The 25990-nt window shown below is 44.3% G+C and overlaps 1 protein-coding gene across 1 annotated transcript in view; it reads left to right on the forward strand.

Annotated features, from left to right (window-relative positions):
• The window catches only part of NXPH1 (neurexophilin 1), a 211764-nt gene extending 189047 nt beyond the window's left edge, over nt 1-22717 (forward strand). Inside the window, exon 2 of the mRNA XM_066629112.1 lies at nt 21956-22717. Within this exon, the coding sequence (XP_066485209.1) occupies nt 21956-22717 (762 nt within the window). The remainder of the gene's footprint in view (nt 1-21955) is intronic.
• Nucleotides 22718-25990: the final 3273 nt, after the last annotated feature.

The raw sequence follows: 25990 nt of genomic DNA on the forward strand, positions 1-25990 counted from the left end.
GGGTCATGGCCCAGTCCTAGACAACTTTCTAGCACCGATGCAGCTGCAGTGCAGTCCTGAGGTAAGGGAATATTTGTTCCCTTACCTTGAGGAGGGCTCCATAACAGCTCCCTCATCACAGGATACAGCGCTTGTCCCATTGGCATGGCTACATCAGTGCTGGAAGGTTGGATAGGATTTGGCCCTGAGTCTTGATGAAAAGAAGTCCTGATTCCAAGTTGACAAAAACTGAAGCAGGCTTCTGTGAGCTATTCTTAAGAGAGGCCTTCAGCGATATAAAGCATCAACCCTGAGAAAAGTCCTATCAAATAAAAAGGTTTTGTTGTATGGATGTGGCAAGTCTGTGTTTCGCCATTGACACGTGTTTTGATATTTCAGCAAATAGCACTGACCTTTCTGTACATTTATTCCCACCAAATGTTGAATTCTGTCAGTGTCAGAAGCCAGTAGTGCATTGTGGCTGGAAGTAAAGAAATGGAAGCGGTTGTGGATTGTGAGGGCATCTGAACTGGAATGCTCCTTTGCCTTCATAATGTGTGTGTGTGTGTGTGTGTGTGTGTGTATATATATATATATATATATATATATATATATATATATATATATATATATATATATATATATATATATCTCCCCCTCCATTTTCGGTTTTACCAAATATTTCAAAAATGTTGGCCCTCAAGCATGGTGGTTGTTTTATTCTGCCTACACAGAAGTGATTCTTCTCAAACAATGCTTAAAAATGGCATTTTCTCTTCCCCTCTTTTGACTACATCTGCAGTTATAAAATTAATCATCCAACTCCACATGGCAAAGAGCTGAGCTGAAGTGAAAATGAGAGTGCGTCTCCTTTCACGTGAAACTTCCTTCCTTTCTTTTTTCTCTCGTTTCTTTCTTTCTTGTCCTTAAAAAAACAAAGCACTTGTCTTCTTTCGAGTTTCTGCCTTATCTGTATCATTTTAGCTCTTTTGTTTTATACTTCACATTTTCTCCATATTCTTTTTTCTTCCCCCCCCCCCCATCCCTTCAAGCTTAGTTTATAGTCTCTGCCGGGATTGTCTCTATGCTATCTGCCAAAACATCTGTTCCTTTGCTGAATAAAAAGCTTCCTTCTCCAGAAGGTGTCATGCAGGTCTACAAAAACTATAAACCTTTCTTTTTCGACATGACTTTGCCAATGTTAGCCTCGTGCTGAGAAGCTTTACAGCCTTTTCTGCCCTGCTTCATTTTTCATTATACCTAATTCTACATACCTAATTTATTGGGGAGAAAAATGACTTTACTGGATTTGAATGTACAGAAAGCTCACTCTATGTTAATGCCTGACTGTTATTCATACTTTCTATTTTAATAACCAGTTCCCTGAATGATTGATCAAGGCAGAATTTTTTACCCTTTTTAAAAATGTCCTTTTTTTTTTGCCATGAACTAGATGAATACAAATTTCCAGATAGCAAGCACCCTGGTGAGTGGAAGCCCTAGATCTAGTCATGCCAAAACTACAAGCCAAACTGCCAGAATGAGGGATACAGCATAGCCGCTGCATTGCTATGTGGCATTTTGGTTAGGGTAGGGCTGAGAGTTACAGTAAATGAGGACAGACCTTGCTCAGTGTGCTCAAACTTTGTTACACAGTTAGTGGATAAATACAAATTTTCAAATGCCAGGTGCCCTTGTGAGTGGGAGCCCTAGACCTAACCATGCCAAAACTGGCAGTGAAGTACTTAACTTCAGATAGCCCACTCCTATTGAATTACTGTGCTCGGTCATGTTGTGAGAATGGATGATGGCCGTATCCCAAAAGATCTCCTCTATGGAGAACTCATGCAAGGAAAGCGCCCTACAGGTAGACCACAGCTGCGATACAAGGACATCTGCAAGAGGGATCTGAAGGCCTTAGGAGTGGACCTCAATAGGTGGGAAACCCTGGCCTCTGAGCGGCCCGCTTGGAGGCAGGGTGTGCAGCATGGCCTTTCCCAGTTTGAAGAGACACTTGGCCAACAGTCTGAGGCTAAGAGGCAAAGAAGGAAGGCCCATAGCCAGGGAGACAGACCAGGGACAGACTGCACTTGCTCCCAGTGTAGAAGAGATTGTCACTCCCGAATCGGCCTTTTCAACCACACTAGACGCTGTTCCAGAACCACCATTCAGAGTGCGATACCATAGTCTTTCGAGACTGAAGGTTGCCAACAGAGACTGTGCCAGCAGAACACATGGTCCACTGGTGCATGCTGTCACACAAACACCATAAAGCGCTTTGCAACATCACCACCTGCTGGTGCACTGGCAGGAAGCACATAACCTTCCTGCATACACTGGCAGAGTGAAGGCCACCCACCGAACCAGATAAGTCTAGAGTAGGGGTGTGCAAGGGTGTGGAGGGTGTGGAACAAGGAGGCGATGGGGTGGGGTGCATGGTCAGGCCTGGAAAAGAACAGGATTGGCAGTGCCAGTGCACACTGTAACCTAATCTCCTTCCTGGACCTGATCCACCAACACAGATCAACTCAGACTTGCACCAGCTATATCGCTGGCTCAGTTCTGAATTGACCCATTGCAGCTGCTGGGACCTGATCCTGTGGGGTTGTTCTTATGTGCCCTAAGGCAACCTCCATCAGCCAAAATTCCCCTGCAAGATGCAACATAGCTTGCATCAGTACTGCTGCATCACCTCATGGGACCTTAGTTAGGATTGGGCTGAGAGTTACATCAAATGAGGACAGACCTAGCCCGGTGAGCTCAAACTTCATTCCACAGTGTTTCCCCCAAGTAAGTTGGAACGAAAAGGACCCTTATTATGTATATGTATATATTCTAAAATTCCACATAATTTGGTATTGGGTTCCATTTTAAGCATCCTAAGAAATGATGCCCTTTGTACATGCCCTGAAGTATCATTTCCAGTTAAGAAGCATCTGGTAAGACCTTATTCTGTCTCTAGCAAGTCTTCTCTACCATCCTTTTCCCCTTCTCAAAGGTAAAGTGTTTTTGCTTGGGAATGGGTTGAATTCCCATGGGCGAGTGTGTGGAATGGGCGAGTGTGTGGTGTGTGCATACTTGTCATACTTTTTTCTTTTTAGCTGTCCTCAAGAATACTTAAAAATCCTCAAGGAACACTTGACAAAAACAAATGGCTTTCTTTGAGGTGAGCTGAGGGAACTTGTTCTCCAATCAAGATTATAAAGTACTATGAACCCTCAATACTGTGAGTTTGGAAAGTCATACCTCGTATGGAAATTAGCATTTCATGTCTCATGCAGGGCTGTTTTCTTGTTTTTTTTATGGTCGGTCTTTGAGTTTCTTATCACAGATTTATGTGTACTTTTGTTTTAATGTTGCGTTTGGATCAGTGTTGACCAGCGGTACTCAAACTGCTGGGTCGCGACCCATCTGCTTGTGTAACACTGCCTCTGGCCCCTTAAAGGGGGGGAAGGAGAGAGGCAGCAACAGGATCCCCAGGAACGTGTCACTAATGGGGGCAAAGGGGGGATGTTTTTATGTACTGAGGACTTCTGCAAGCTGCAGGAGTTGCGAGGAACCTCACACAGCCCTCTGCAGGGCCCCCCAAGTTGGAAAAACGTGATCTGGAAAAACCAAGAAGTGGTTTGCAATCACTTTTTTCCCACATTACAAGTAATAATATTTTTTGTTTAGTTATTTACAAAAAGCCCGATCCATTTCTCAAAATGAAGCAGCCCTAATCAACTTCAATGAATGCTCTCCTTCCTTTCCCACATTTCTCCCCAGAAAAATAATTTTTTTGGGGGGGAGGGATTCTGTATTAGGAGGCATCAACTAAGACACATTTATCTCCCTATATTTATGCAATCTTGCAAACTGCAAGAGCTCAGCTCCTTGCAAACGCAAGGAGCTGAGCTCTTTGCAGGGCAATTAACATACCATCAGTATCTTGACATTACTGCATTGCTGGCAGGGGGCTCACATCCCCAATGGCCCTACTAATAAATAAACCTCCCCCAAACACCCGCAGCACACCTGTGGACCATTCACAGCACACCAGTGTGCCATGGCACAGTGGTTGACAATTGCTGCTCTAGGCCTTTGCTAGTTTATTCTCTCTCTACTTATATTGATTCTCTGTATTTTTCTTTCCTGTGTTTGGTTGTTTCTTGTGGTTTTTTTAAATTAATCAGTGGCGGACTTCCCCAGCCCTGAGCCCGGGGCAAAAGTCAGTGATGCTACCCCCATGACATGCTGCCCCTCCCCCACTCACTGCAGTGATATGAAACCTTGTACAACTCCAGGACCAACCAGGGAAGCGTTCTGTGGCTTCCCCAGGGTCTTAAACTGCACTTTTGGAAAACTGGAAATGTAGTTTCCAATCGCGTCAGGAGTTTCAGAGAGACTTCCTGCACGGTCCTAGAGATGCACAGATCTAGCGCCCAGGGCATTTGCCCCATTCACAAAGCACTAGGACCACTGCGGAAATTTATATCTCACCCTTTTTCAAGGAACTCAGGATAGAATATATATAAATAACTGAGAATTAAGGAGGATAATATCATTCACCGTTCAGTATCAGTTGATACTGACGAGGAGATTCCAAACCCGTTTGTTGAATTTCTGTGTCTCATCTTCATGCTGTATAGCTATGGTTAAAGTAACTCCACTGTAACCAAGTGAACTGTGTTTATAAATCTTTTCTAATGAGGCAATGCTCCGAATAGCAATGCCATCCCTCTGGTGCCCAGTGCTGTGATCTGCGCAGCATTTACACCATATAACTTCTGAGTGTGACATTGTAGAATTGTAATCTCAGTCAGCCAAATGATAGGTAAAAAGAAGAAATTTGTGATGTAGCAGAATGTTTTCTGTTGAACCACAAACGTGCTGAATTTAAAAAAAAAATCCCAGAGATGTGACACAAATAGCGCAATCCTGTCTAGCGCTGGAACAGGCAGGCCAGGAGGCCTGTGCTGTATCCAGTGCAAAATTGGGACCTGAAATGACTCAGCCGGAGGCAAGGGAAAACTCTTCTCCTTACCCCTGGGTAAGCCACCACAGCCCCAATGGATCTCCACAGACTTGTGCACCTCCGGAGGTGGTATAAGTCCGAGGAGAGCAGAGCAGCTTGCAGCCTTGCAGTGTTGCTTAGGGTATGGGGTCGGGATCCAGCATAACAGCCAGGTCCCAGCCCCGCCTCCCATTCATGGCTGCAAAAGCCAAGTGGAGGCGTCTCTTCTGCTTTGCTTTCTCAGCTGCGAATGGCTCTGAAAATGAGGGGGAGAAACTGCTTTACACTGGCATTCAGGCACCTGAAAAACCCAGCATTTTGCCCCCTCCCCAGGAATACTCCCCAGGAATACATACAGCATTTTGCCTGTGTGTGTGTGTGTGTGTGTGCGAGAGAGAGAGAGAGAGAGAGAGAGAGAGAGAGAGAGAGAACTGCTGCACTTGATAGGGCCTTGTTTGGCATACATCCTGCCTAAAGTAATGCCATGCATTTTGCACATTCTACATAAAAACCCATTGATGAACAACTTTAAGAGCCCAAGCCTTTCCATAACTACTCAGAAGTAAATCCCATGGTAATCAATGGAGCTTACTGCTAGGAAAGTTGGAGGGCAGTCTAACGGCCCAATCCTAACCAGTGTGCTGGAACACACTGTCACTGCTGGAACATACTGTCACAGACATAAAGCACATTTGCAGGCCCTAGCGCCAGTGGAGTGTCAGTGCTAGCTCAGGGTTGGCCGGCTCTGGACTAGCGCCAGTGGTGCACTAGAGCTCCGCCACTTGGTGGTCACGTGGACTGCTGGGCAGCAGAGAGGTAGGTGGGGGCATGGGGGGAGGCGTTCCGGGGCAGGGGGAGGCAGAGGGAGGGCGGGAAGAAGGCAGGGAGGAGGCATGCCAGGGGTAGGGAGCAGAGCGGGAGGGAGGCAGGATCGGTGGAGCTTTGCTCCACTGGATCCTGAGCCTCTGTGTTGGGCTGTCTGCCTGACACGGAGGTTCTGAATTCTACGCTGACTCTCGGGTCGTAGAATCAAGTAGCCCCATTGCAGAGCTACTTGCTTTACCCAGGGGAAGGGAATGAAAGTTCCCTTCTCCCAAGAGGTGGCGGCGGCGGCTGCCTGGGGCACGCTGGATGCAGCGGTAGCCATTTTCGGCTGCCCCGTGCGCCGGGCAGCTCAGGATTGGACTGTAAGTTTCTACCTGCCCATTGAGTGGTTTGCCTATACTAGAACAATCTCTGCAAAACCTAAACACTGCTGATAAAATTGGGCTAATATACCACTTGTCCTTTTCTTTAAATTCAGATGGATTGATCATGTTTAAAACACCATAAAACATATCCCCTGCTAACTGAGCAAAGAGGCACTTTTTCAGTGGTGTTTCTCTTATATTTAGCAGGGGGAGAATAACTGTCCTTTTCCACCCCAACACGTTGTCTTTTCTAGTGGCTGTTTGCTGGTGTTTCTTTTGCGTCTTTTCAGATTGCAAGCCCTTTTGGGACAGGGAGCCATTTAATTACTAGATTTTTCCTGTAAACCACTTTGTGAACTTTTTGGTTGAAAAGTAGTATATAAATATTGTTAATAATAAAGCGTAATAATAACAGCAATAATAATAAAGTGTAAGCCTGGTGATGAGTCAGCATTGGGATTTTAATAGATAGTTAAGATTTGGGGGGGCGGGCGGAATGGGACCATGTTTCATCCAACACACGTGCATAAGCTTAAGCCCCATTGATTCGAATCAGCCTTGATGATACATAACTATACACTGAATTCCAGTCATTATGTGTTAAATATTATCCTTTCTACATGAAAGATTAATTAGGTTAGATCGGGTGTAACTGAAGCTCAGAAAGACTGCAAAGGGGATAGTAAAGTTTGATTGTTAGTTGTGTTTTTCATTATTCTTTGCTTGCTTTACAGACAAGATGAAAACCAAGTGGTGCAGTTTAGATAGGCTGATAGATGGATAGATGGACTGATGTACCCTGGTTGATGAGAGGAGAAGCTGACAGGCAGAATGTATCTGCAACAGCTATGAACAAGTGCTTTCCTTTAGCAAACGGTTTAACATTTACATTTTAATGTTGTTAAATGTATCAGCGTATTGGATGTTATTTAGCAAGTACAATACTGTGGAGTGCTATTCTCCATTGCATTACAATGTGGTTTTATTACCTCTGTTCATAGTTATCTTTTGTATCAGTATTTGACTACAACAATAAGTTGGTTGGCTAAGGTTAAATTTTGTGTGTGTGTGTGTGTGTGTGTGTGTATTGTTGTATGACCACAGAGCATAAACTACCTTGTTTGTGGGATACACATATGTCAAAAAAGTAAGTTAGCCACACATCATCAAGGGCCCAATCCTATCCAACTTTCCAGCAGGATGGAATAAACGTTCCCTTGTGGAAGCCTCCATAACTACCCTCCCATCACAGGATGCAGTGCACACCCCATTGGCATGGCTACACCAGGACTGGAAAACTGGATAGGATTTGGCCCGAAGACACCAAACCAGAATCTGACCTGAAACAGGCATATATCCTCAGGGACACCAAAATAAAGTGTGTCAAAATGACATTAGCAAGATGGCTTTGTGTTGAGATGGAGCCATGGACCCCGACCAATTCTGTATGGTTTGACTGAATGCCATCTTTAGGGAAAGGAGGAATTTTGGTCTTTTTCTCCAACCATGTTAGCTGTGTGATCTTAAAAATTTTTCACTATCTGTTGCAGGGAAAAGCATGGTTCATTTCAGGCATGTTGGAATATATTGCTGATATATCAACCTTCACCTTGCTTCTTCTTCCTGCCAGGGCTACAGTTTGGTTGTTGATGGCATTACTTGCAATTAATTTAGGACTGGTCTCTTAAATGTCAACAGTAGGAGTGGATTGTTAAAGCACAAGATTTTTTTTTGTCTGTGTAGCTTCTTAAATCTTCACAGCTCCCATGTAAAAGATAAAACTTTCTTCATATGTTCTTCAGATGTAGGTTTTCACTTGTTTAGATCTTCCTAGTTCTAGTCCAGGTACTACTTGGCCTGAATTTAGTAGCATCCAGTGATATGATTCACTTGGAAGTAAGAAGCTACTGCCCCTGAGTGGCATCCAAGGGAGAAAGCTGATGTCCTTTGTGGGGAATGTCATGAGGCAGCAGACAAAGATGAACTGATAAGACTGCACAGTGTAGACCCATCACTGTAGATTGACTGGTAATGTCAGCATGGGCTCTTGACATCCTGGCCTGCACAGACATTGGCCAACACTCACCATGTGCCATTGAATTGTGCTGAGCTAGCAGAAGGGCTGGCATCAACGATCAGTATTGGTGGGCAGCTGCCAGGGGTGTAGAGACTTCAGAAATGTGTACTGCCTATTCCTGAAACCATGTTGTATATGGACTATGCAGTGGCAGCACAGTGACCCTCTCAGGTCTCAACTGAGGTAGAAAGTAACTTATGGGGGGGGGGACACACAATGGCTCCTGAAACCAGAAGCCAGCCCTACTTTGCAGCACTGGAGTCACCACTACCTCATGATGCTCAGGATATGTTAGGGTGTCCCTCTCTTCCTCAGCTGCCTCTTGGTGATGGCAACCTATCTCATTGTCCTTCCTCTCAACCGCAGCCCCTGGTGAACTTTTCCCTAATCAGTCTGTGAGTCAGATTTTGATCCGCATTTTATGTCTTGAGGTGCTTCTGTTGTAAAATATTATAGTATTAGACATATTTTTCTGTGCTGAATGTCTTTTGGGGAAACTGAAGGAGATGGATTTTTTCACCCCATGCCTTGACATCTGGGACGCTATACTTGGATCAGAATTACAGCTTGGCAATTTTCTCCAGAAACATGACCAGTGGGGAAAGAGTTAAGGGCAAATCTTCGCCTGCAGCTCTTCCACTCAAAAGCTCAGCCTTCCAAGGCTGTTCCCTCACCCCTCCCCTCCCCATAAATTTAAAATTGGGCTTTTTAAATACACTTTCGTATGCAATGTTTAGTCAGGCCAAGGCCAGACTGCTAGTCATATCTGGAAGTCAGATTGGCTAGTGGTCCCCTGCCCTTCTGAGTGACCTCTGTAGGTATTTGCTCTGTGAGCTCTTTATTGCAGTTTTGGCACCCTGTCTTTTGTGGAACCATAGGGAACTGGTAGGAGGATATTCCTGCCTTGTAGTCCTCAGGTGCCAGGTGCAACCAGAGACACCTGCACATCAATGTTTTGCGTCAGTGCTGCCTAATATTTCTACAGGAGGTGGGGATTCCCAGTCATACACTTGCAAGAAGCATCCACGGACTCCTCACAGATCAGACTTGACAACTCTGCATGCTGCCCAAAATGGATCTGAATATTTGAACAGCCTCCCTCAACTCCTGTGTCAATGCCCCAAGGCCCTTCTATTCATCTAGTTTAAATTAATGTTATCACTGATGGCACTCACAACTGAACCACAGCTCTCCTGAGCCAAGCACTTTCCGACTGAATTTGATTAATTCTGATGACTATTAATTCTCACTGTTAATTAGGTAAGGTACTGCTGTAAAAAGAACACAGCATTTGTGAAGAAGCAACTGGCACAGACTGGCCATGTCGCCTTTCAGCAGGACTTTGTGCATGGAATATAATATTTTGATGCAGAATCTGGTATTCCTAAACCCTTAGCCTTCTTTTCGTTTTTTAAAACTGAATGTGTAAACCTCGTGGTTTCAGAGAATGACATAAAAAGTAAGAGCTTATAGTAAGGGGTAGTCCTGGAACGAGCTGGAATCCCTAACATGTATGCACTGCTGAAACAGAGACGCCTGCGTTGGCTCGGTCATGTCGTGAGAATGGATGATGGCCGGATCCCAAAGGATCTCCTCTATGGAGAACTCGTGCAAGGAAAGTGCCCTACAGGCAGACCACAGCTGCGATACAAGGACATCTGCAAGAGGGATCTGAAGGCCTTAGGAGTGGACCTCAACAGGTGGGAAACCCTGGCCTCTGAGTGGCCCACTTGGAGGCAGGCTGTGCAGCATGGCCTCTTCCAGTTTGAAGAGACACTTGGCCAACAGTCTGAGGCAAAGAAGGAAGGCCCATAGCCAGGGAGACAGACCAGGGACAGAATGCACTTGCTCCCAGTGCGGAAGGGATTGTCACTCCCGAATTGGCCTTTTCAGCCACACTAGACGCTGTTCCAGAACCACCATTCATAGCGCGATACCAGAGTCTCTTGAGACTGAAGGATGCCAACATGAATGTATCGTGTATATTACCTCCTTATGTTAGTAAGGAGGCCATTTTCAGGCATTTTAGTCATCACCTTGTAATGAGTAGTCTTCTGGAGTTGGTAGGGCCATCTACCACCTGCTTCTGTTGCTACCTTTCCTCCTTATCCCACTTCCTGCATTTGGAAAGGAAGCAAGGGGTGGAGCAGGAAATGGTGGAGGGAAGGAGAGTGGTTGGCTAGAGCATCTCCTCCACACTTCCCCTTTCTTTTCTAATCCAGGGTGTGAGAGGAAGAGCAATAATGTTGGAGGTTGATGCACCTCTGGGTAACGGGGAGAGCATCTGGCATGCTGCCTCATGCGCTGGGAGATCTTGGGACAGCCCTAGGTCATTAGCAGAAGGGGGGCCTATGTTATAATTACTTGTAGAGTTCCATGTCTCTCTTTTACTGGTAAAGAGCATGATCTATAAAGTGGAAGGCCACAGTTCAATCTCATTTTATTAATATGAGCACACTGGGTTACCTTTGGCAAGCCACTACCTTTCCATCTCAGGTCTCCTATGTAATGTAATATAAACTAATCCTCCTTACAGGGTTATTGTAAGCATTGAGAGAACATTTTGTTGAGCTCTTCCAGTTTCTAGACTGATTTATAGATACAAATGTGTTTATGGTTAATATTTCACTATAACAGAAATCCATTCCATGTTTTCTAGCGATTCTAGTAGATCAGGATCCAGAGCCATTTAAGTCCAGGTTTTATGGCTTGCTCTCTTTCACTTCACGGGTTACACATGGTTGGGTAGCCATGAAAAGTGATGGGTCTCACCAGGGATGTGTTGGAGTCACTGGGCCCAAGTCCCGAGTCAAGTCCTGAGTCAGTGACTCTGCAATTTGACTCACGAGTCATCGCGCATGGCTGTTGTGACTCGACCCACGAGAAATTTAGAGTCTTTCAAATTGAGTTGCGAGTCATTTAGAGAAAAAAGTTGAATCATGAGTCAAGGGCTTCCCTGAGCAAAACTTCATAGCCAAATAAAACCCCTCAAGCCTTCCTGCTCCCCTCAACAACCCCCCTGCTCCCGCCTCCTGGAACCAAACCTTCCACCATATTTCAGGGTCACCAGTAAGGTCTTTGCACGAAGTGGAATCGTTGGGAAAAAAAAGTTTACTGGAACACACACAGACGCACACATGTGATAGGAACTCATGGTAGGACCCAAGTCATTTTGAGTCCAGACTCAGTTTTAGAGTCACTGTCCCCGAGTTGCGAGTCAGTAACTTGAGTCACTTGGGGCCAGTGACCCCAGTCAACATGAGTTGTCCAAAGTTGTCCTTGACACTGAAACAGGTAGGAGCCTCTGCTCATGTAGAGCTCCTTATTGGGAGGGAAGCCTCTACTTGCGCAGTGCTCATTAAAAATATTGAATGGAACAGGCTATGGTGTTTTGTGTCCCAAACCACATCCTTGATGTTGTTCATTTAGGTTTCAATTTGGAGAAATGCTATTTCTTGCCTAAAGGTGCTTTTCTAAACATTTAAGTGTAAAGAAATACAAAAAGGTACAGCGACTCACTCAGACATGCCATGAGATTATATGATGTATTTCAGTGTTTGAAGCCTGATATGCTTCTTCCACTTTTTGCTCTTCCCCCCCCCTCGGTATGTTGGCTATCAAACAGTAAAGAAAAACAGGAAAAAAATAATCATAAAGATTAAAGTTCCTGTGCAAGAACAAAGATACTCTTATCCCTGAAGCGACTGTATCTTTCAGAGTAGTACTTTGACGTTGCACCTATCAGCAGGTTTATCTTGGATTTTGAATGCTGATTTTCACACGGGGTTGTGTACAGGAAATTTGGCTTGGCTCTGGCAGTCTTAGGGTTTTGGTGTTGGCATCTTGGCTGGTGGCTGTCTATCTGCTTCACCTGCTTTTCTTGTGACCTCCAATGCTTCCTGGTACAGTTTCGTAATCTCCAATCTTTTCATTGCCTGATGCTGCTGTTGTTACACCTTGCCATTTCCTGTTAAAATTTTTTTACATGCATGGCAGCAGCGGCATGAATGAATGGAATGGTGGCCTCAGAGGTCAGTCAGGCTGAGCACTGGTCAATACACATGCCCATCTGAGATCCTATCTGGCCAGGCCCATGAACTCCCCCCCCCCCCTGCACTGATGGCAGCAGTGGGACAAGTTGGCTGAGAGACGTCTGCTGCCTCAAGGATTTTTTTTTGTTCTCTGCCTTTTTCAAACTATTGGAGAAGGTGTGGTACTTTCTCTAGGTTGATAACTTTCTCCATGGTGGTATCATGCAGGAGAGGGGTTAAGAATTGACATACTTGTATTGGTATGCATGCTGAGGAAGTGGTTTGGGCAAGCAGGGCCAGCCTTAGGAGCTGTGGGGCCCAAGTCAAAACATTTTTGAGGGGCCCCCTTACTCACCAGGATGAGCAGCAATGGCAAGATAGGCAACAGCAGTGTCACTGCCAACTGCTTCCGGTGGTGGTGGTGGTGGAATTTTAAGCCAATTAAACCCAGCTGTAGGCAGGAGGGAGGGCTATCCAGTGGCAACGCTCTGCCCACCATGCTCTGCTTGTGACACCTTGGCATGGACGATTTCATGCCAGAGCATCAGCTACAGGGCGAAGTGCCAGCTGTAGTTGCAGGCACTCCAGTCGCAGCCCCAATATGGGGCCCCTCCAGGCTCAGGGCCCAGAATGGACACACTGCCCTAAGGCTGGCCCTGTGGGCAAGTGGGACAAGAACCAATCTCTTTGCTTGTCTTAAGGATCCTGGCTGAGAACCCCTTGACCAAGGGCTTAAAGTCAGCCACAAAAGCTACTAAGCATGGGGGGGGCGGGGGTAATCCACAACAACCTTAAGCCTTTCCAGTGGTGGTGGTGGTGGTGGTGGTAGTAGTAGTAGTAGTAGTAGTAGTAGTAGTAGTAGTAGTTGGCAACCTTCAGTCTCGAAAGACTATGGCTCTGAATGGTGGTTCTGGAACAGCGTCTAGTGTGGCTGAAAAGGCCGATTCGGGAGTGACAATCCCTTCCGCACTGGGAGCAAGTGCAGCCTGTCCCTGGTCTGTCTCCCTGGCTATGGGCCTTCCTTCTTTGCCTCTTTGCCTCAGTCTGTTGGGCAAGTGTCTCTTCAAACTGGGAGCAGACAATCTATAGTTCGGGGTCAGGGTGGGAACATTCCATGTGAATTGGCAGGAGATGGCTGTCTCCTCCAAGAAAGGAGCCCACAAAGGGACTTAGAACCCAAGATTATATGTATTAATTTAAATCAATCATGGCCACTTATAGTCCATACCACTTGTCTCCTGCATTATTGGGGATGTGTGGGCAATGCAACCACATAATGCTATCTCATAATCCTATAACTATTTTAAAAAAGACTCTATTGACAAGGGATGGAATAAGCAGAATTAGTCTTTGTGATGGGGCTATATTATTTCATAAGTTGATCCTGAGTGTTTGGCGAGACTCTTCTATTAAAAAAGGGCATCTTTTTAAACAAGTGGCATATGTAAAGTGGAGTACAGCACCGGTTTTGATTAAAATGTTGCTCAGTGGCCTTTCAGGCAAATTTGAAAATTATTTAATATTCTTTTCTGCACATAAGTGGGAAATGGCATAGGAAATATTAATAAAAGAGAGCCTATAGGAGTGTGGAACCAGAGTACTCACTCCTTGACAAAAGTTATTTACCTAGCTAGAGTTTCATTTCCAAGCAAATTGAACTCGGTGACGTCTGTATTATGCAGAGGCCTTAAAACTCTGTTAGACATTTTTAACCCTCTCTAATTTATTCCAGGAAACTTTAATCCCCTACAGAATGGAACTGCTGTGAATTTTTCAAAAGTCATAATGCATCGAACTGAAGGGGGCGGGGGACGGACACAGAACCTGTAATGATGACATTGGCACTGGGTTTGAGAGTTTAGTTTAAATTCATTCTAAACATGTAAAACAGAGAGCAAGAGTTAATAGGATATTTCAGGCGGTTAATGTTTCAGTCCTCCAGATCTTTGTAAATTTACTTGCATCTCTCTCATAATACTTGTTCTGATGGAGCATGTCTCAGAGTCTTCCACTTAAATGTTATGAGGAAGCACTGGCTGTCTTCTAACTTGTTTGACATTTGGATCACGTCTTACGTGGTACCAGTGATGAGTGCCCTTGTTCCCCCCTTATTTTGTCCTATTTTTCCCTACTTTTGGACACTCCCAACGCGCCAGAAGGTATTATTCAAAAATACCATGATTTTGTTAAAAAGAGGTATGTAAATACTGTTAATAATAATAATAATAAATAATTTTTGGCCAGACATGGAGCACTAAAACTTGGAGAATGAGTTGTTTATTTGAGCTCTGTTCCAAGCCAGATCATGTTACACCCCTAATGACATCACTGAGAGTGAAATGGGGTCTTCATCTTCCTCCAACTTGCTTACCTGACTTGCTGATCTTGAGATGATAGCGGAATGGAAGAAGAGGACAAGGACCCCCTCTGGGGCCTAGCACACTGCTATAGCCGCAAGCCAGTCACCAGGTGTCCTGGGAAACCATATTTTCCCAGTGCTACAAATATATATGGGAGGAACACAATGAGCTGTTGAAATTCATATTTCTAAGACAGGAAATACGAAATATGACAGCCTCATTAGCAAATAATTCATTTACTTTTGCAGTCCTTTTCCTATTTTCCTTCTGTACCCCTTAGTTTTGTAATTATTCCGGGCCCAATCCTATCCAATGTTCCAGCACCGGTGCAACTGAAATGCAGCCCCGAGGTAAGGGAACTAATATTCCTGTACCTTGAGGAGGCCTCTGCCTCCCCACCACAGGATGCAGTGCACGCCCCATTGGCGTGACTATACCGGTCCTGGAAAATTGGATAGAATTGGGCCCTCAGTCAGGGAGCTTCTGTTCTAATAAAAGAAAAGGCTGCTGCATATCTTGGCATGATGAATTTTCTCCCCTAGATCAGGGATGTCAAACTTGTTTCATATAGTGGGCTGAATAGCATTCATGGCACCTGCTGAGGGCAGGAAGTGACATCATTAAGCAGGAAGTGACGTCACTAAGCAGATGATGGCCAGAAGTATGCACTTTGTTCTCATATAGAAACTCATTGGCTGCAAGTGACAGAAGAGAAAATGTGCAAATCTATTAATAATTTCAAGATATGAAAGAGCCCAATTATCACGCTGGGAGAGCCCAATTATAATAGGGGCTGGATCTGGCCTGTGGTCCTTATGTTTGACACCCCTGCTCTAGATCATGGACAGATCTCTAAGACCAACAAAGGCCAACAAGGAACTGCAGTCATTCAGTGGTAACGTGGAAAGACTGTAGAGCAGCCATTTTCAACCACTGTGCCATGGCACACTGGTGTGTTGCGAATGGTCCCCAGGTGTGCCTTGGGAATTTGAGAGAGGGTCATTTATCAGTAGGGCCATTGGGAAATGTGAGCCCCCCCATTGACAGCACAGTGTGCCTTGTCAATTGTCAAAAAACCGATGACGTGCCTTGACCATTTTAGTGCTTTGCCAATGTGCCACGAGATGAAAAAGGTTGAAAATCACTGCTATAGAGAATTAAGAGGAATTCTATACCATTTTGGATTTTCCTCAAACCTCTCTGATATTCAGTGTTTGACGTTTCCGTAGGTACCATTTCATATACGTGAAGGATGTCTTTAAATCCCTCACAGGCTTTGAGGTAAATTACTTGCTCTCCCCTCAGGAGTCTCCAGGGAGAGACTAATACTCATGAAAAACACATCTAATGAAGTCAAGTGTCACTGCAAAAATGTCTCTAGCCTTTAAAAGGCTGCAACACAAAGACAGGAGTGTTCTCTTCAAACTGAGGGAAACCAGACAGACAAATCAATTCCTTAATCTTGAAAACATACTCCATCTTCTTAATATGCCCTTGGGCAAATTATGGTCCGTCAAAACACGGCTGAAAATAACCAACTATCGAGCAGTGATTTTTCATTACTGGTGGAAAATGGGTCACTAGGTGAAAGAGTTCCGAGATCACCTTGCTATCAGTAATTATCTCTGGCAACATTTTCAAAAGTGGGATAACCTCTCCCTGCAAGTTGGAAGTGATCCAGCACCTCTGATTCCTCCTCCCAAATAGTTTTCCCAATGCACACCTCAGTTAGATCTGGGAAGGGGTTTCTCGATACCTCACCTGAAGAGGCAAGCCCATGTGGCTCCCTCTCTGACCTAAGGATCATCATCAACTCTCACCTCTCCTTCTCAGTGCTGCCATCTCATTCCATTAACAGTGTGACAAGTCATGTGTGCCAGGGGAAGCCCAGACTTTCACAAGGTTTTATTGCCCTTGTCAAGGTCTTCTGGCATCCCTGCTGCTACGGTAACAGGAACAGCAGCATGCCCAATTAAGTTGCTGTCTTAGCACCTTTCTCCTTTGTGCTTGCCATTGTGCTGTCCACTACCGTTCTGTGACAGGAGAGTGTCTGGGTCAGTGTCTTCCAATCTGCTGGGGGGGGGGGTGGGCATGTGGAATCTGGCCACCCAGCGTCCCCCAACCGTATGCATTTCTATGCCATTAAATATTATATATTACTTTTGCCCAAATCCTAACCAACTTTCCAGCACTGGCATAGCTGTGCCAATGGGATGTGTGCTGCATCCTGCAGTTGGGTGACACTCACAGAGGTCTCCTCAAAGGAAGGGAACATTTGTTCCGTTGCCTCAGAGCTGCATTGCCCTTATGTTGGTGCTGGAAAGTGGGTTAGGATTGTGCCCACAGTGACGGCTCATGTTGCATACCTAGTGATTCCTGGAAGATTCTTGGGAGCCAGGATGATATAGCATTTCTGGAGTTGGACTTAGTCCTGGAAGAGCCAAGTTCAAATCCCCACTCAACCATGAAGTTTCCTGGGTGACCTCTTGCAGCAGAGCTCCCAAAATGCCTGTTGATGAAGCAGTCCATGTGCTGTTTGCAACCATTTTCTGACCTTGTTGTTTTCATGCAGTTGCCCAATCCTGCATACAATTGGGCATAATCCTAGCAGGTCCACTCAAGTAACTCAAGTCCACTCCTATTCAATGGGACTTACTCCCAGGAAACTGTGGTTAGGATTGCAGCCTTAGTGTGTGAAACTGTGAAATCATTTGCCACATTCTCCTGCAAATTGTGCAGCTTCATTTGGGCTGACCACATGATAGCATCAACCTGTCTCTTTTTACAACTTATTTTAAGGCATGCTTTTGGTTATGTTTATCCTGTCTTTGAAGCTCCCTTTGAAAACTTTGCTACCTAATTTTTGAAAATGTTATTAGTATATATAGCCAAAGGGCTATATATTACTAGAGTTGACAAGAAGTACACAATTTTCAGTGTAAACGTTGCACGTAAAAACACATTGCTAATCAAGGGCTATGCACCTTGCTGTTGCATCTGTTATAATAAGTTAAACTGAACGATCCGTTTAACACTTCTTTGTCTCTTGCATGTTTTTCCTTTCAAGCAGCAGGAAAAGAAGCTTTGATTCCACTCATGGTGTGGGTGGAGAGAAGTTTCAATGAATTGCCCCACACCTATTTCCTGCCCCAAATCCCTCCCAAGAGACAGTAATAGCTCTTGTGACACCATCAGTAGCAGCATATGCCCCTATGGCTCATAGAAAACGATTCCTGAACAAGCAGAAGCTTCCAGGTTGAATCCTGGTATATCCAGTTAAGCAAACAGGGTTGCGGGGAATGAGCTAGAATTCTACCTGAGTTCTGGCAAGTCAGAGTGGACAGTCTTGGGTTTGATGGACTAACAGCGATTTCCAGTAATAGAAAGCAGCTTCCTGTTTAGCTCCAAACTAAGGGTTTAACAGTGTGTTGGGGAGGGGCTGGCACAGCCATAGAACAGAAAGTCCCAGGTTCAATCCCCAGCATCTCCATGTAGGACAAAGAAAATTGGCTGTCGGAACCCCTGGAGAGCTGCCTACCAGTATATAATATGGGCTTCGATGAATGGTCCAACTGTGTATAAGGCAGTTTTCTATGTTCTTTCTCCTGTAATCAGCATCTTCGTTTTGCAATGGGAGTTTGACGTCATCAAGCCTAAAAATGTGGTTATTTGAACTTAGCTTACCAATCTTTCATTCTATAGTATCATGTTGTTTGAACATGATGCGCTACAACAGCTGATTTCATTAAAAATCAGATGGAAGGTAATGACAAAACATGGGTTTTGAGGATAGTAGACTGTAATGGTTAGCGGAAATTCCTATCCGACATTGATAGAAGAAGGGCTAGTTAACTGCTAGTTCATGTTCTGCGGGCAGATCCAGGCTAGACTACATGCTTTGCCTTTTAAGCCACTTTCCTGCTCATCATTTGCTCTCGTTCCCAATCTGCTGCTTAAGAATTATATGCGGAGTCTTTCTCCCTCTGCCTGTGACATCTTCATTGCTGCTTCATTAACTAGTGCCCCTTCAGTGCATTTCATTACAGCTTCTCTCCTCACTCACGGTGCAGATCTTAGACGTAGATACAAACCGGCTATCAAATGCTAGGCTGTATTTATCTTCCCTGCAATTCAAAAGAAGGGAAAATTGGCTAAATCATCCCAGGGGCAAACATACCCGTATTTGTCTCTTTCCCTCTCCCTGCTCCCTTGAGCAGCTGGAAAGATATTTCGTTAGGAACATGTTGTTGATCTATTTTAAATCATCCTGAAACAATTCCGGGTTATGAGATGATCCATGTAGCTCCCCTTCGGGAAAGAGGATCTGATCTGAGGCAGTGCTGAACTACGGCAGCCAGCAAATAAAATGAATGATAGCTAGTAAATGAAAAGATCTCCCTGTTTGCTTACAAGTGCCTTGGCATTTCCATAGGGCAGGCATTTCTGAAATGATTTTTTTCTGAAAGTGAATAAGTAGTTTTGTTAGCTAGTCAGGTAATGGGAAAGGATTGCAAGTCAGAACTCCTGTGATGCTGATATTTCTGAGTCTCCAGATGGATAGATCTAGGAGGTTGGTCTGTCCTCCCAATACTTTACTCTAAAACAGGGGTGTCCAAACTTTTTGGCAGGAGGGCCACATCATCTTTCTGACACTGTGTCAGGGGCAAGGAAAAAAAGAATTAATTTACATTTAAATTTTGAATAAATTTACGTACATGAATTTATTAGAGTTGGAACTTATATGAATGAATGAAGGTCTTGCAGTAGCTCAAGGCCTATAAACAGCCTTGCACAAAGCAAGGCCAGCCTTTCCTTTGCTGCCACTGCTGCATCACAGACGTGAAACAGCAAGTAGTGGAGGGAGCCCTTGTCCCACAGCTCAGGTGAGAGGTCAAACAGTCATGCTCACGCTGAGAGCAGTTGCATTGGGCCAGCATGGGCTCCAGCAAGTCTCTGGAGGGCCAGAGGCTCACTGGAGACTGGGGGCTCCCTGAGGGCCTGATTGGGAGCCCCCAAGGGCCGCAAGTGGCCCCCAGGCCTGGGTTTGGGCACCCCTGCTCTAAAAGGAAATTAATCTTATACCAAGAAACATAGGAACTAACAGTTGAGCCTTATTGCCGTGAAGAGCTTTGGTATGAGAACTGCAGTGATCTGCATCTCTTATGACTTCAATAAAAGATTATTTCCCTTAGATGTTTAGATGCCAATTTGCTGCCCATTCAGATATTCACCACTTTGAAGGCTCTGCTTCTTTGGAGGGAAATAATTTAAACCAGCACACATTTAGCACTGGGACCCACTTTTTAGCATGAGAATCTGTCAGGACCCCCTGAAAGTGATGTCATGACTGGAAGTGACATCATCAATCAGGAAAATTTTTAACAATCCAAGGCTGCAATCCTACCCACAGGTACCGAGGAGTAAGTCCCACAGACTATCATTGTTAAAAGAATATACATAGTAGCTTGTTAAAAGTACAGTTCTGTAATATTTCCCCAAATGCAGTCACATACCAGTCTAATATAAAATATTGAAATGAATGGGGACCTACATGAAATTGGCTTGTGACCCACCCAGTGGGTCCCAACCCCCAGTCTGAGAAACACTGATTTAAACTAAGGGCGCAATCCTGAAGCAAGTCCCTGATGCAAGTCCCTTGGGCTGGTCCATCATTGTTGTGAAAGTGCCATAAAGCACTTTCACACTGACTTTCGAGCAAGGAGGCCGGCGCACAAGTGTGCTGGGCAGCCCTAAAGAGGTGGCACAGATCCAAGTAGCCTCATTGGGGCTGCTGCAGCATGACACTGGGTAAGGGAAAACAATTTCCCTTGACTCTGGCTGTGCCACTTTTGGCCCCAACCCTGCTCTGGATGCAGGGCAGGACTGCTGGCCAACCTGCACCAGGGCAGGTTAGGATTGGCCTGTGAATAACTAAATATCAAATCATGGCAGACATGTTTTATTCTGGTCTAAAGTAGAGTGTGCAGAACCCCACCTTAAGACATTTCACTTGCTTTATAGAAATATGTTTGACATTCCTTGAAAAATCTGAGATCCTTTCCCATAGAAGTAACCGTGAAATTCATTTCAAATTGAACTTTTCAAAATCTTGGTGCCACCGTGAGTACTTATAAGAAAGAGGAGAGAAAAAAAAAACCTTTATAAATAACGTAATGATTTTTTTCATTGCACTATGAATTATATGGTAATATTGATTTAGCCAAGAATCCCTAGCATGTATGCCCTGCTGAAACAGAGACGCCTGCGTTGGTTCGGTCATGTCGTGAGAATGGATGATGACCGGATCCCAAAGGATCTCCTCTATGGAGAACTCATGCAGGGAAAGCGCCCTACAGGTAGACCACAGCTGTGATACAAGGACATCTGCAAGAGGGATCTGAAGGCCTTAGGAGTGGACCTCAACAAGTGGGAAACCCTGGCCTCTGAGTGGCCCGCTTGGAGGCAGGCTGTGCAGCATGGCCTTTCCCAGTTTGAAGAGACACTTGGCCAACAGACTGAGGCAAAGAGGCAAAGAAGGAAGGCCCATAGCCAGGAAGACAGACCAGGGACAGACTGCACTTGCTCCCTGTGTGGAAGGGATTGTCACTCCCGAATTGGCCTTTTCAGCCACACTAGACGCTGTTCCAGAACCACGATTCAGAGTGCGATACCATAGTCTTTCGAGACTGAAGGTTGCCAACAACACAACACAATTGATTTAGCTGGACCCAGTTCTGTATGGAACATAACATATTGACATGTTGTGTTTATTTAGCTGGATCAAGTTGTGTATCGATCATAACATGTTGTTGTCTTTTCTTGAAAGACTTGCAGGTTACCTAGACAAGATGGGATCAGCAATATGAGTTGGGGACATAAGGGTGAGGCAAGTCAGGTAACAGTAGAGAAGCCTCATGTAGCTTCAGGTAGGAAGGTTCTGGAAGAAGGACTTGAGAAGACAGAAAGACTTGAGAAGGCACTGAAAGAAAGAGACAAGGTTTGGGCCTGTTGAAGAGAAAGGGCAAAAGTTTTCCAGTTAGGTATTGCCCAGAACATTATTTAGTTTTCTGGGATTTGGAGATGGATGTACCTGTGAAGAGAGACAAATGGATAACACTATTTTAATGAAACACATCTTTCTTTTTCCTATTTACATACCAATTAAATGTAGCACGATGCTGTGAATATTATTGTTGTGTTTTTTTTAAATGCATTTGAGTTACATATAGATCTGGAATCCAACCTTGGTTTTTGAGAAGGATGGAACTGGTGTAACACATGTACATGTATAAACACATCTTTTCCTTCCTTTGTTCTTTCAGGTCACATGTGCAAATTTAACCAGTGGTGGAAAATCAGAACTTCTAAAAACAGGCAGTTCCAAATCCACACTAAAGCACATATGGACAGAAAGCAGCAAAGACTTATCGATCAGCCGGCTGCTATCACAGACTTTCCGTGGCAAAGAGAATGATACGGATGTGAGTCTGCGGTATGATGCCCCGGAAACGTATTCCGAGCAAGATCTCTGGGACTGGCTGAGGAACTCCACAGACCTTCAAGAGCCTCGACCCAGAGCCAAGAGACGGCCGATTGTCAAGACTGGGAAGTTTAAGAAAATGTTTGGCTGGGGCGATTTTCATTCCAACATCAAGACAGTGAAGTTAAACCTCTTGATAACTGGGAAAATAGTGGATCACGGCAATGGGACGTTTAGTGTTTACTTCCGGCATAATTCAACCGGCCAAGGGAATGTATCGGTGAGCTTGGTGCCCCCCACCAAAATCGTGGAGTTTGACTTGGCACAACAAACGGTGATTGATGCCAAAGATTCCAAGTCCTTCAACTGCCGCATTGAATACGAGAAGGTTGACAAGGCCACCAAGAACACGCTCTGCAACTACGACCCTTCAAAAACCTGTTACCAGGAGCAGACCCAAAGCCACGTCTCATGGCTCTGCTCCAAGCCCTTTAAAGTGATCTGTATTTACATTTCCTTTTATAGTACAGATTATAAACTAGTACAGAAGGTGTGTCCTGATTACAACTACCATAGTGACACGCCTTACTTCCCTTCAGGTTGAAGAGGACCATATGTCTGAGACTGGACCCTGAGGAACAAATAAATAATAATAATAATAATAACAATGAAAACAAAAAATAAAAAATAAAAGAGGTCATATGACAGGGCTCTAACTTCCAAGAAGAAGGCCACATCTATTGCCTGGAATGTGTCTACAAATGCTGCTGATGTCAACTGGCTTCAAATAAGTTAGTGGAAAAATCAATCTAATGTCATTTCCACCCAGTCAGCTCCATGTATATCCGTCTGGTTGTAAATCACCATGGATTTTAAATAATGCCGCACACTATTTTTCTCTCCTCCCTTTCCCCCTCTCTCTTTCCTTCCTTCTCCCTCTTTGCAGCCTGTATCTATTGAGATTCCCGTTAAGAGGGCTTTCATTGTCTGATATATAATGTTTCAGGATAACCTATCATCAAGCAAAAAGGATTAACTAGGCAGAGAATGGTTTCTTACACAGGCTGTTATGGAAATCTCCTTTTAAGTCCTGAATACATGATAATCAATAATCCCCACTCATGCATCTATCAGTTGGAGTAGCTGTACTGGTAAATAATACTGTAGAAGTAAATCTTGTTAAACTAGGGGTGGGAGTGGGGAAATGCGTGTTTAGAGTTCAGTATTCTCTTTCTATCAACACAGCAAGCTCTAGTGATCTTTCTCCAGCACACTGTGGGCACATTCTAGGTGGCGTTCAGGTGGTCCTTTTTTTCAGCAGAGGGAGCCTTTCGAACTAATAAAGATGAGCAAACATTTGGAATGTACATGTGAGCAGACCACATGATTTTGTATTCTGATGGCGGCCACTCAAAACAGGTAGAATCATCTGAGACTAGCCGAGATACTCTTCAAAACACCATGTTGGAAGACAAATGTCTGCTAGGCAACATGTAAGTTGTAAGTGGCTGTCTTATCTTTATTACAAGAAAAAAAAAATATTGTAACAAAATTCAATATCCTAGTCTTCATTTGTATGAATGGTTTGTATTGTACATAGTTTAACCAGTGTTATTTGAGCTGCTTATTAATATTAACTTGTAATTGTTTCTCTGCTTGTTATTGGTTAAAAACAAAAACAAGGAAAATGAGGAATCCATTTTATCAATGTAGCTGTAAACTCCATTTAAGAATTCTGTACAAAGCATTTATTCAGCTAAAAAGTATTGTTGAAAGCTATACACTTACAACATTTACAGTCTGTCTGTATTTAGATCTTTTCTTTCCAGGTGAAAAAAGATGGAAATGTACATACAAATAAAATACTGAAATTTGAGTTTCAATTATGCACTCTGTAGATGGTGGTTTCAGAAGATGGATCCTGCCATTGTCTGGTACAAAATCTATGCAGAAGACGGAGGTCTGTCTCCCTGCAAAGTTGTTCAACATAGACCATATTCTCTCTCCTTCTCTATGAGTGTACGGCACTGTGCAGTGCACAAAAAAGTCTGTGGTTCCTATCTCACTGTTTGTCACAACAACCTGGTGAGGAGGCTAGGTAGAAGTCTGAAAACTTACATGTGACTGTAAAAGACTCACAGGTCAGATTAGTTCACAGACCACTGATTTCCTATAAAGGTGTTTGAGGGTGGAAATCAATGTGGAAAGTAGGTGGTTGGCCTCAAATGCAAGAAATCACCCCTGGCTCTCCTGGCTGGGGAAAAGCCATTTCTGGTGGGCAAGTGAATGTGGGATAAGGGTTTGTCCCTCTCCCACCTGCCCTTGCTGTGTTTTATATCATCCTTAGTTTTCCACAAATCGACACAATCCGCATTCTGACACATGGGATGTGCCACCCCAATGCATTGTTTTGTCCCTGATTTATAGGTATCATCAGTGGAAGCCAAGTGAAAAAGCCCGCCCCCCATGGGTTGTATATGGAACTCCTCAGAGTCTGGTGATTGCAGCACGCAGTCCCAAACTGTAAGAAAAGCATGGTTGTGACAGTCCAACACACACACACAATGTTGTTTATCATATTTGTATCTCATGCATCTTCCAAAGAGCTTGTGTTGACATGTATACCCTCACTATTTTATCTTTACATCAGCCCTGAGAGGTAGGCCATGTAAAGAGATGGGAAAATGCCTAAAGTCTCCCAGAGAGCTTCACTGCAGTGTGGTCATTTGAATTCAGATAACCGCAGGCCAAATCCATCACGACAGCCATTACGTCATATTGACCCAACACTTCTTGAGAATCCACAGCCTCCATAAGAATAAATGGAGGATTTTTATTGGTCAGCGCTTGTAGTCCAGTGCTGCTGCTGTCTACTCCAATTGGAAATGGTTTACCAAGATCTCAGACAGACTTTCCCAGTCCTGCTGTAGACATTAACTGTAAATGTCAGATGTTGCAGATCTGCATGGAAATGGACTAGGCTAGATTTAATCATGCATAGAAAGCCTGTGGCTGACTATCATGTATAGCAGTGGTTCTCAAACGTTTAGCACTGGGACCCACTTTTTAAAATGAGAATCTGTCAGGACCCACCAGAAGTGATGTCATGGCTGGAAGTGACATCATCAAGCAGGAACATTTTTAACAATCCTAGGCTTCAATCCTACCCACATTTATCCAGGAGTAAGTTCCATTTACTATCATTGTTAAAAGCATATGCAGAGCAGCCTGTTAAAAGTACAGCCTAAATAGTCACATGCCATGGTAGCATCAAGTCTAATATATTAAAAATAAAATATTAACATGAATGGGGACCCACCTGAAGATGGCTCATGACCCACCTGGTGGATCCTGACCCACAATTTGAGAAACACTGATGAACAACATAGGACATTGATTTATTCATTCTCAAATTCATATCCTTTCTTGCCAGAATTCCACCACCACTACCAAGAAGATTACTGTTTTAAAGGAAAAAGAAATTGAATTAATCTCAAAAACAGTAGCCTTGAGCAGTGTTATTGGGACCTCTTGTCAGGTCAGAAGTATCCCATAACCTGAGATTTGCAAGGCAGAACCTGGTCATATCAGAAGATGGAATCTGGTCAGGGCAGCCCATCCATTAAGAGAGGTGATGTGGGTTGCATCCATGGCAGATTGTGGGGGGGGGGGAGAGGATGGCAGATTTGGGGTGCCTTCATCTCTAGTTTGACATTGCCACCTCCTGCCTCCAGCTTGCTATGGATGAATCCGCAGTGATCAACTTTCTACCTGCTAAAAGTGAACAGAAATAGGATCACCTGCCTCCGTCCCTTGCTCCAGGTATGGTTCTTTCAACACAGCAGTGTGAGACTTCTGGTTTGCTCTACAGGCACTG

The sequence above is a fragment of the Tiliqua scincoides genome, chromosome 5 (assembly GCF_035046505.1).
Source record: "Tiliqua scincoides isolate rTilSci1 chromosome 5, rTilSci1.hap2, whole genome shotgun sequence".
Classification (NCBI taxonomy): Eukaryota; Metazoa; Chordata; class Lepidosauria; order Squamata; family Scincidae; genus Tiliqua; species Tiliqua scincoides.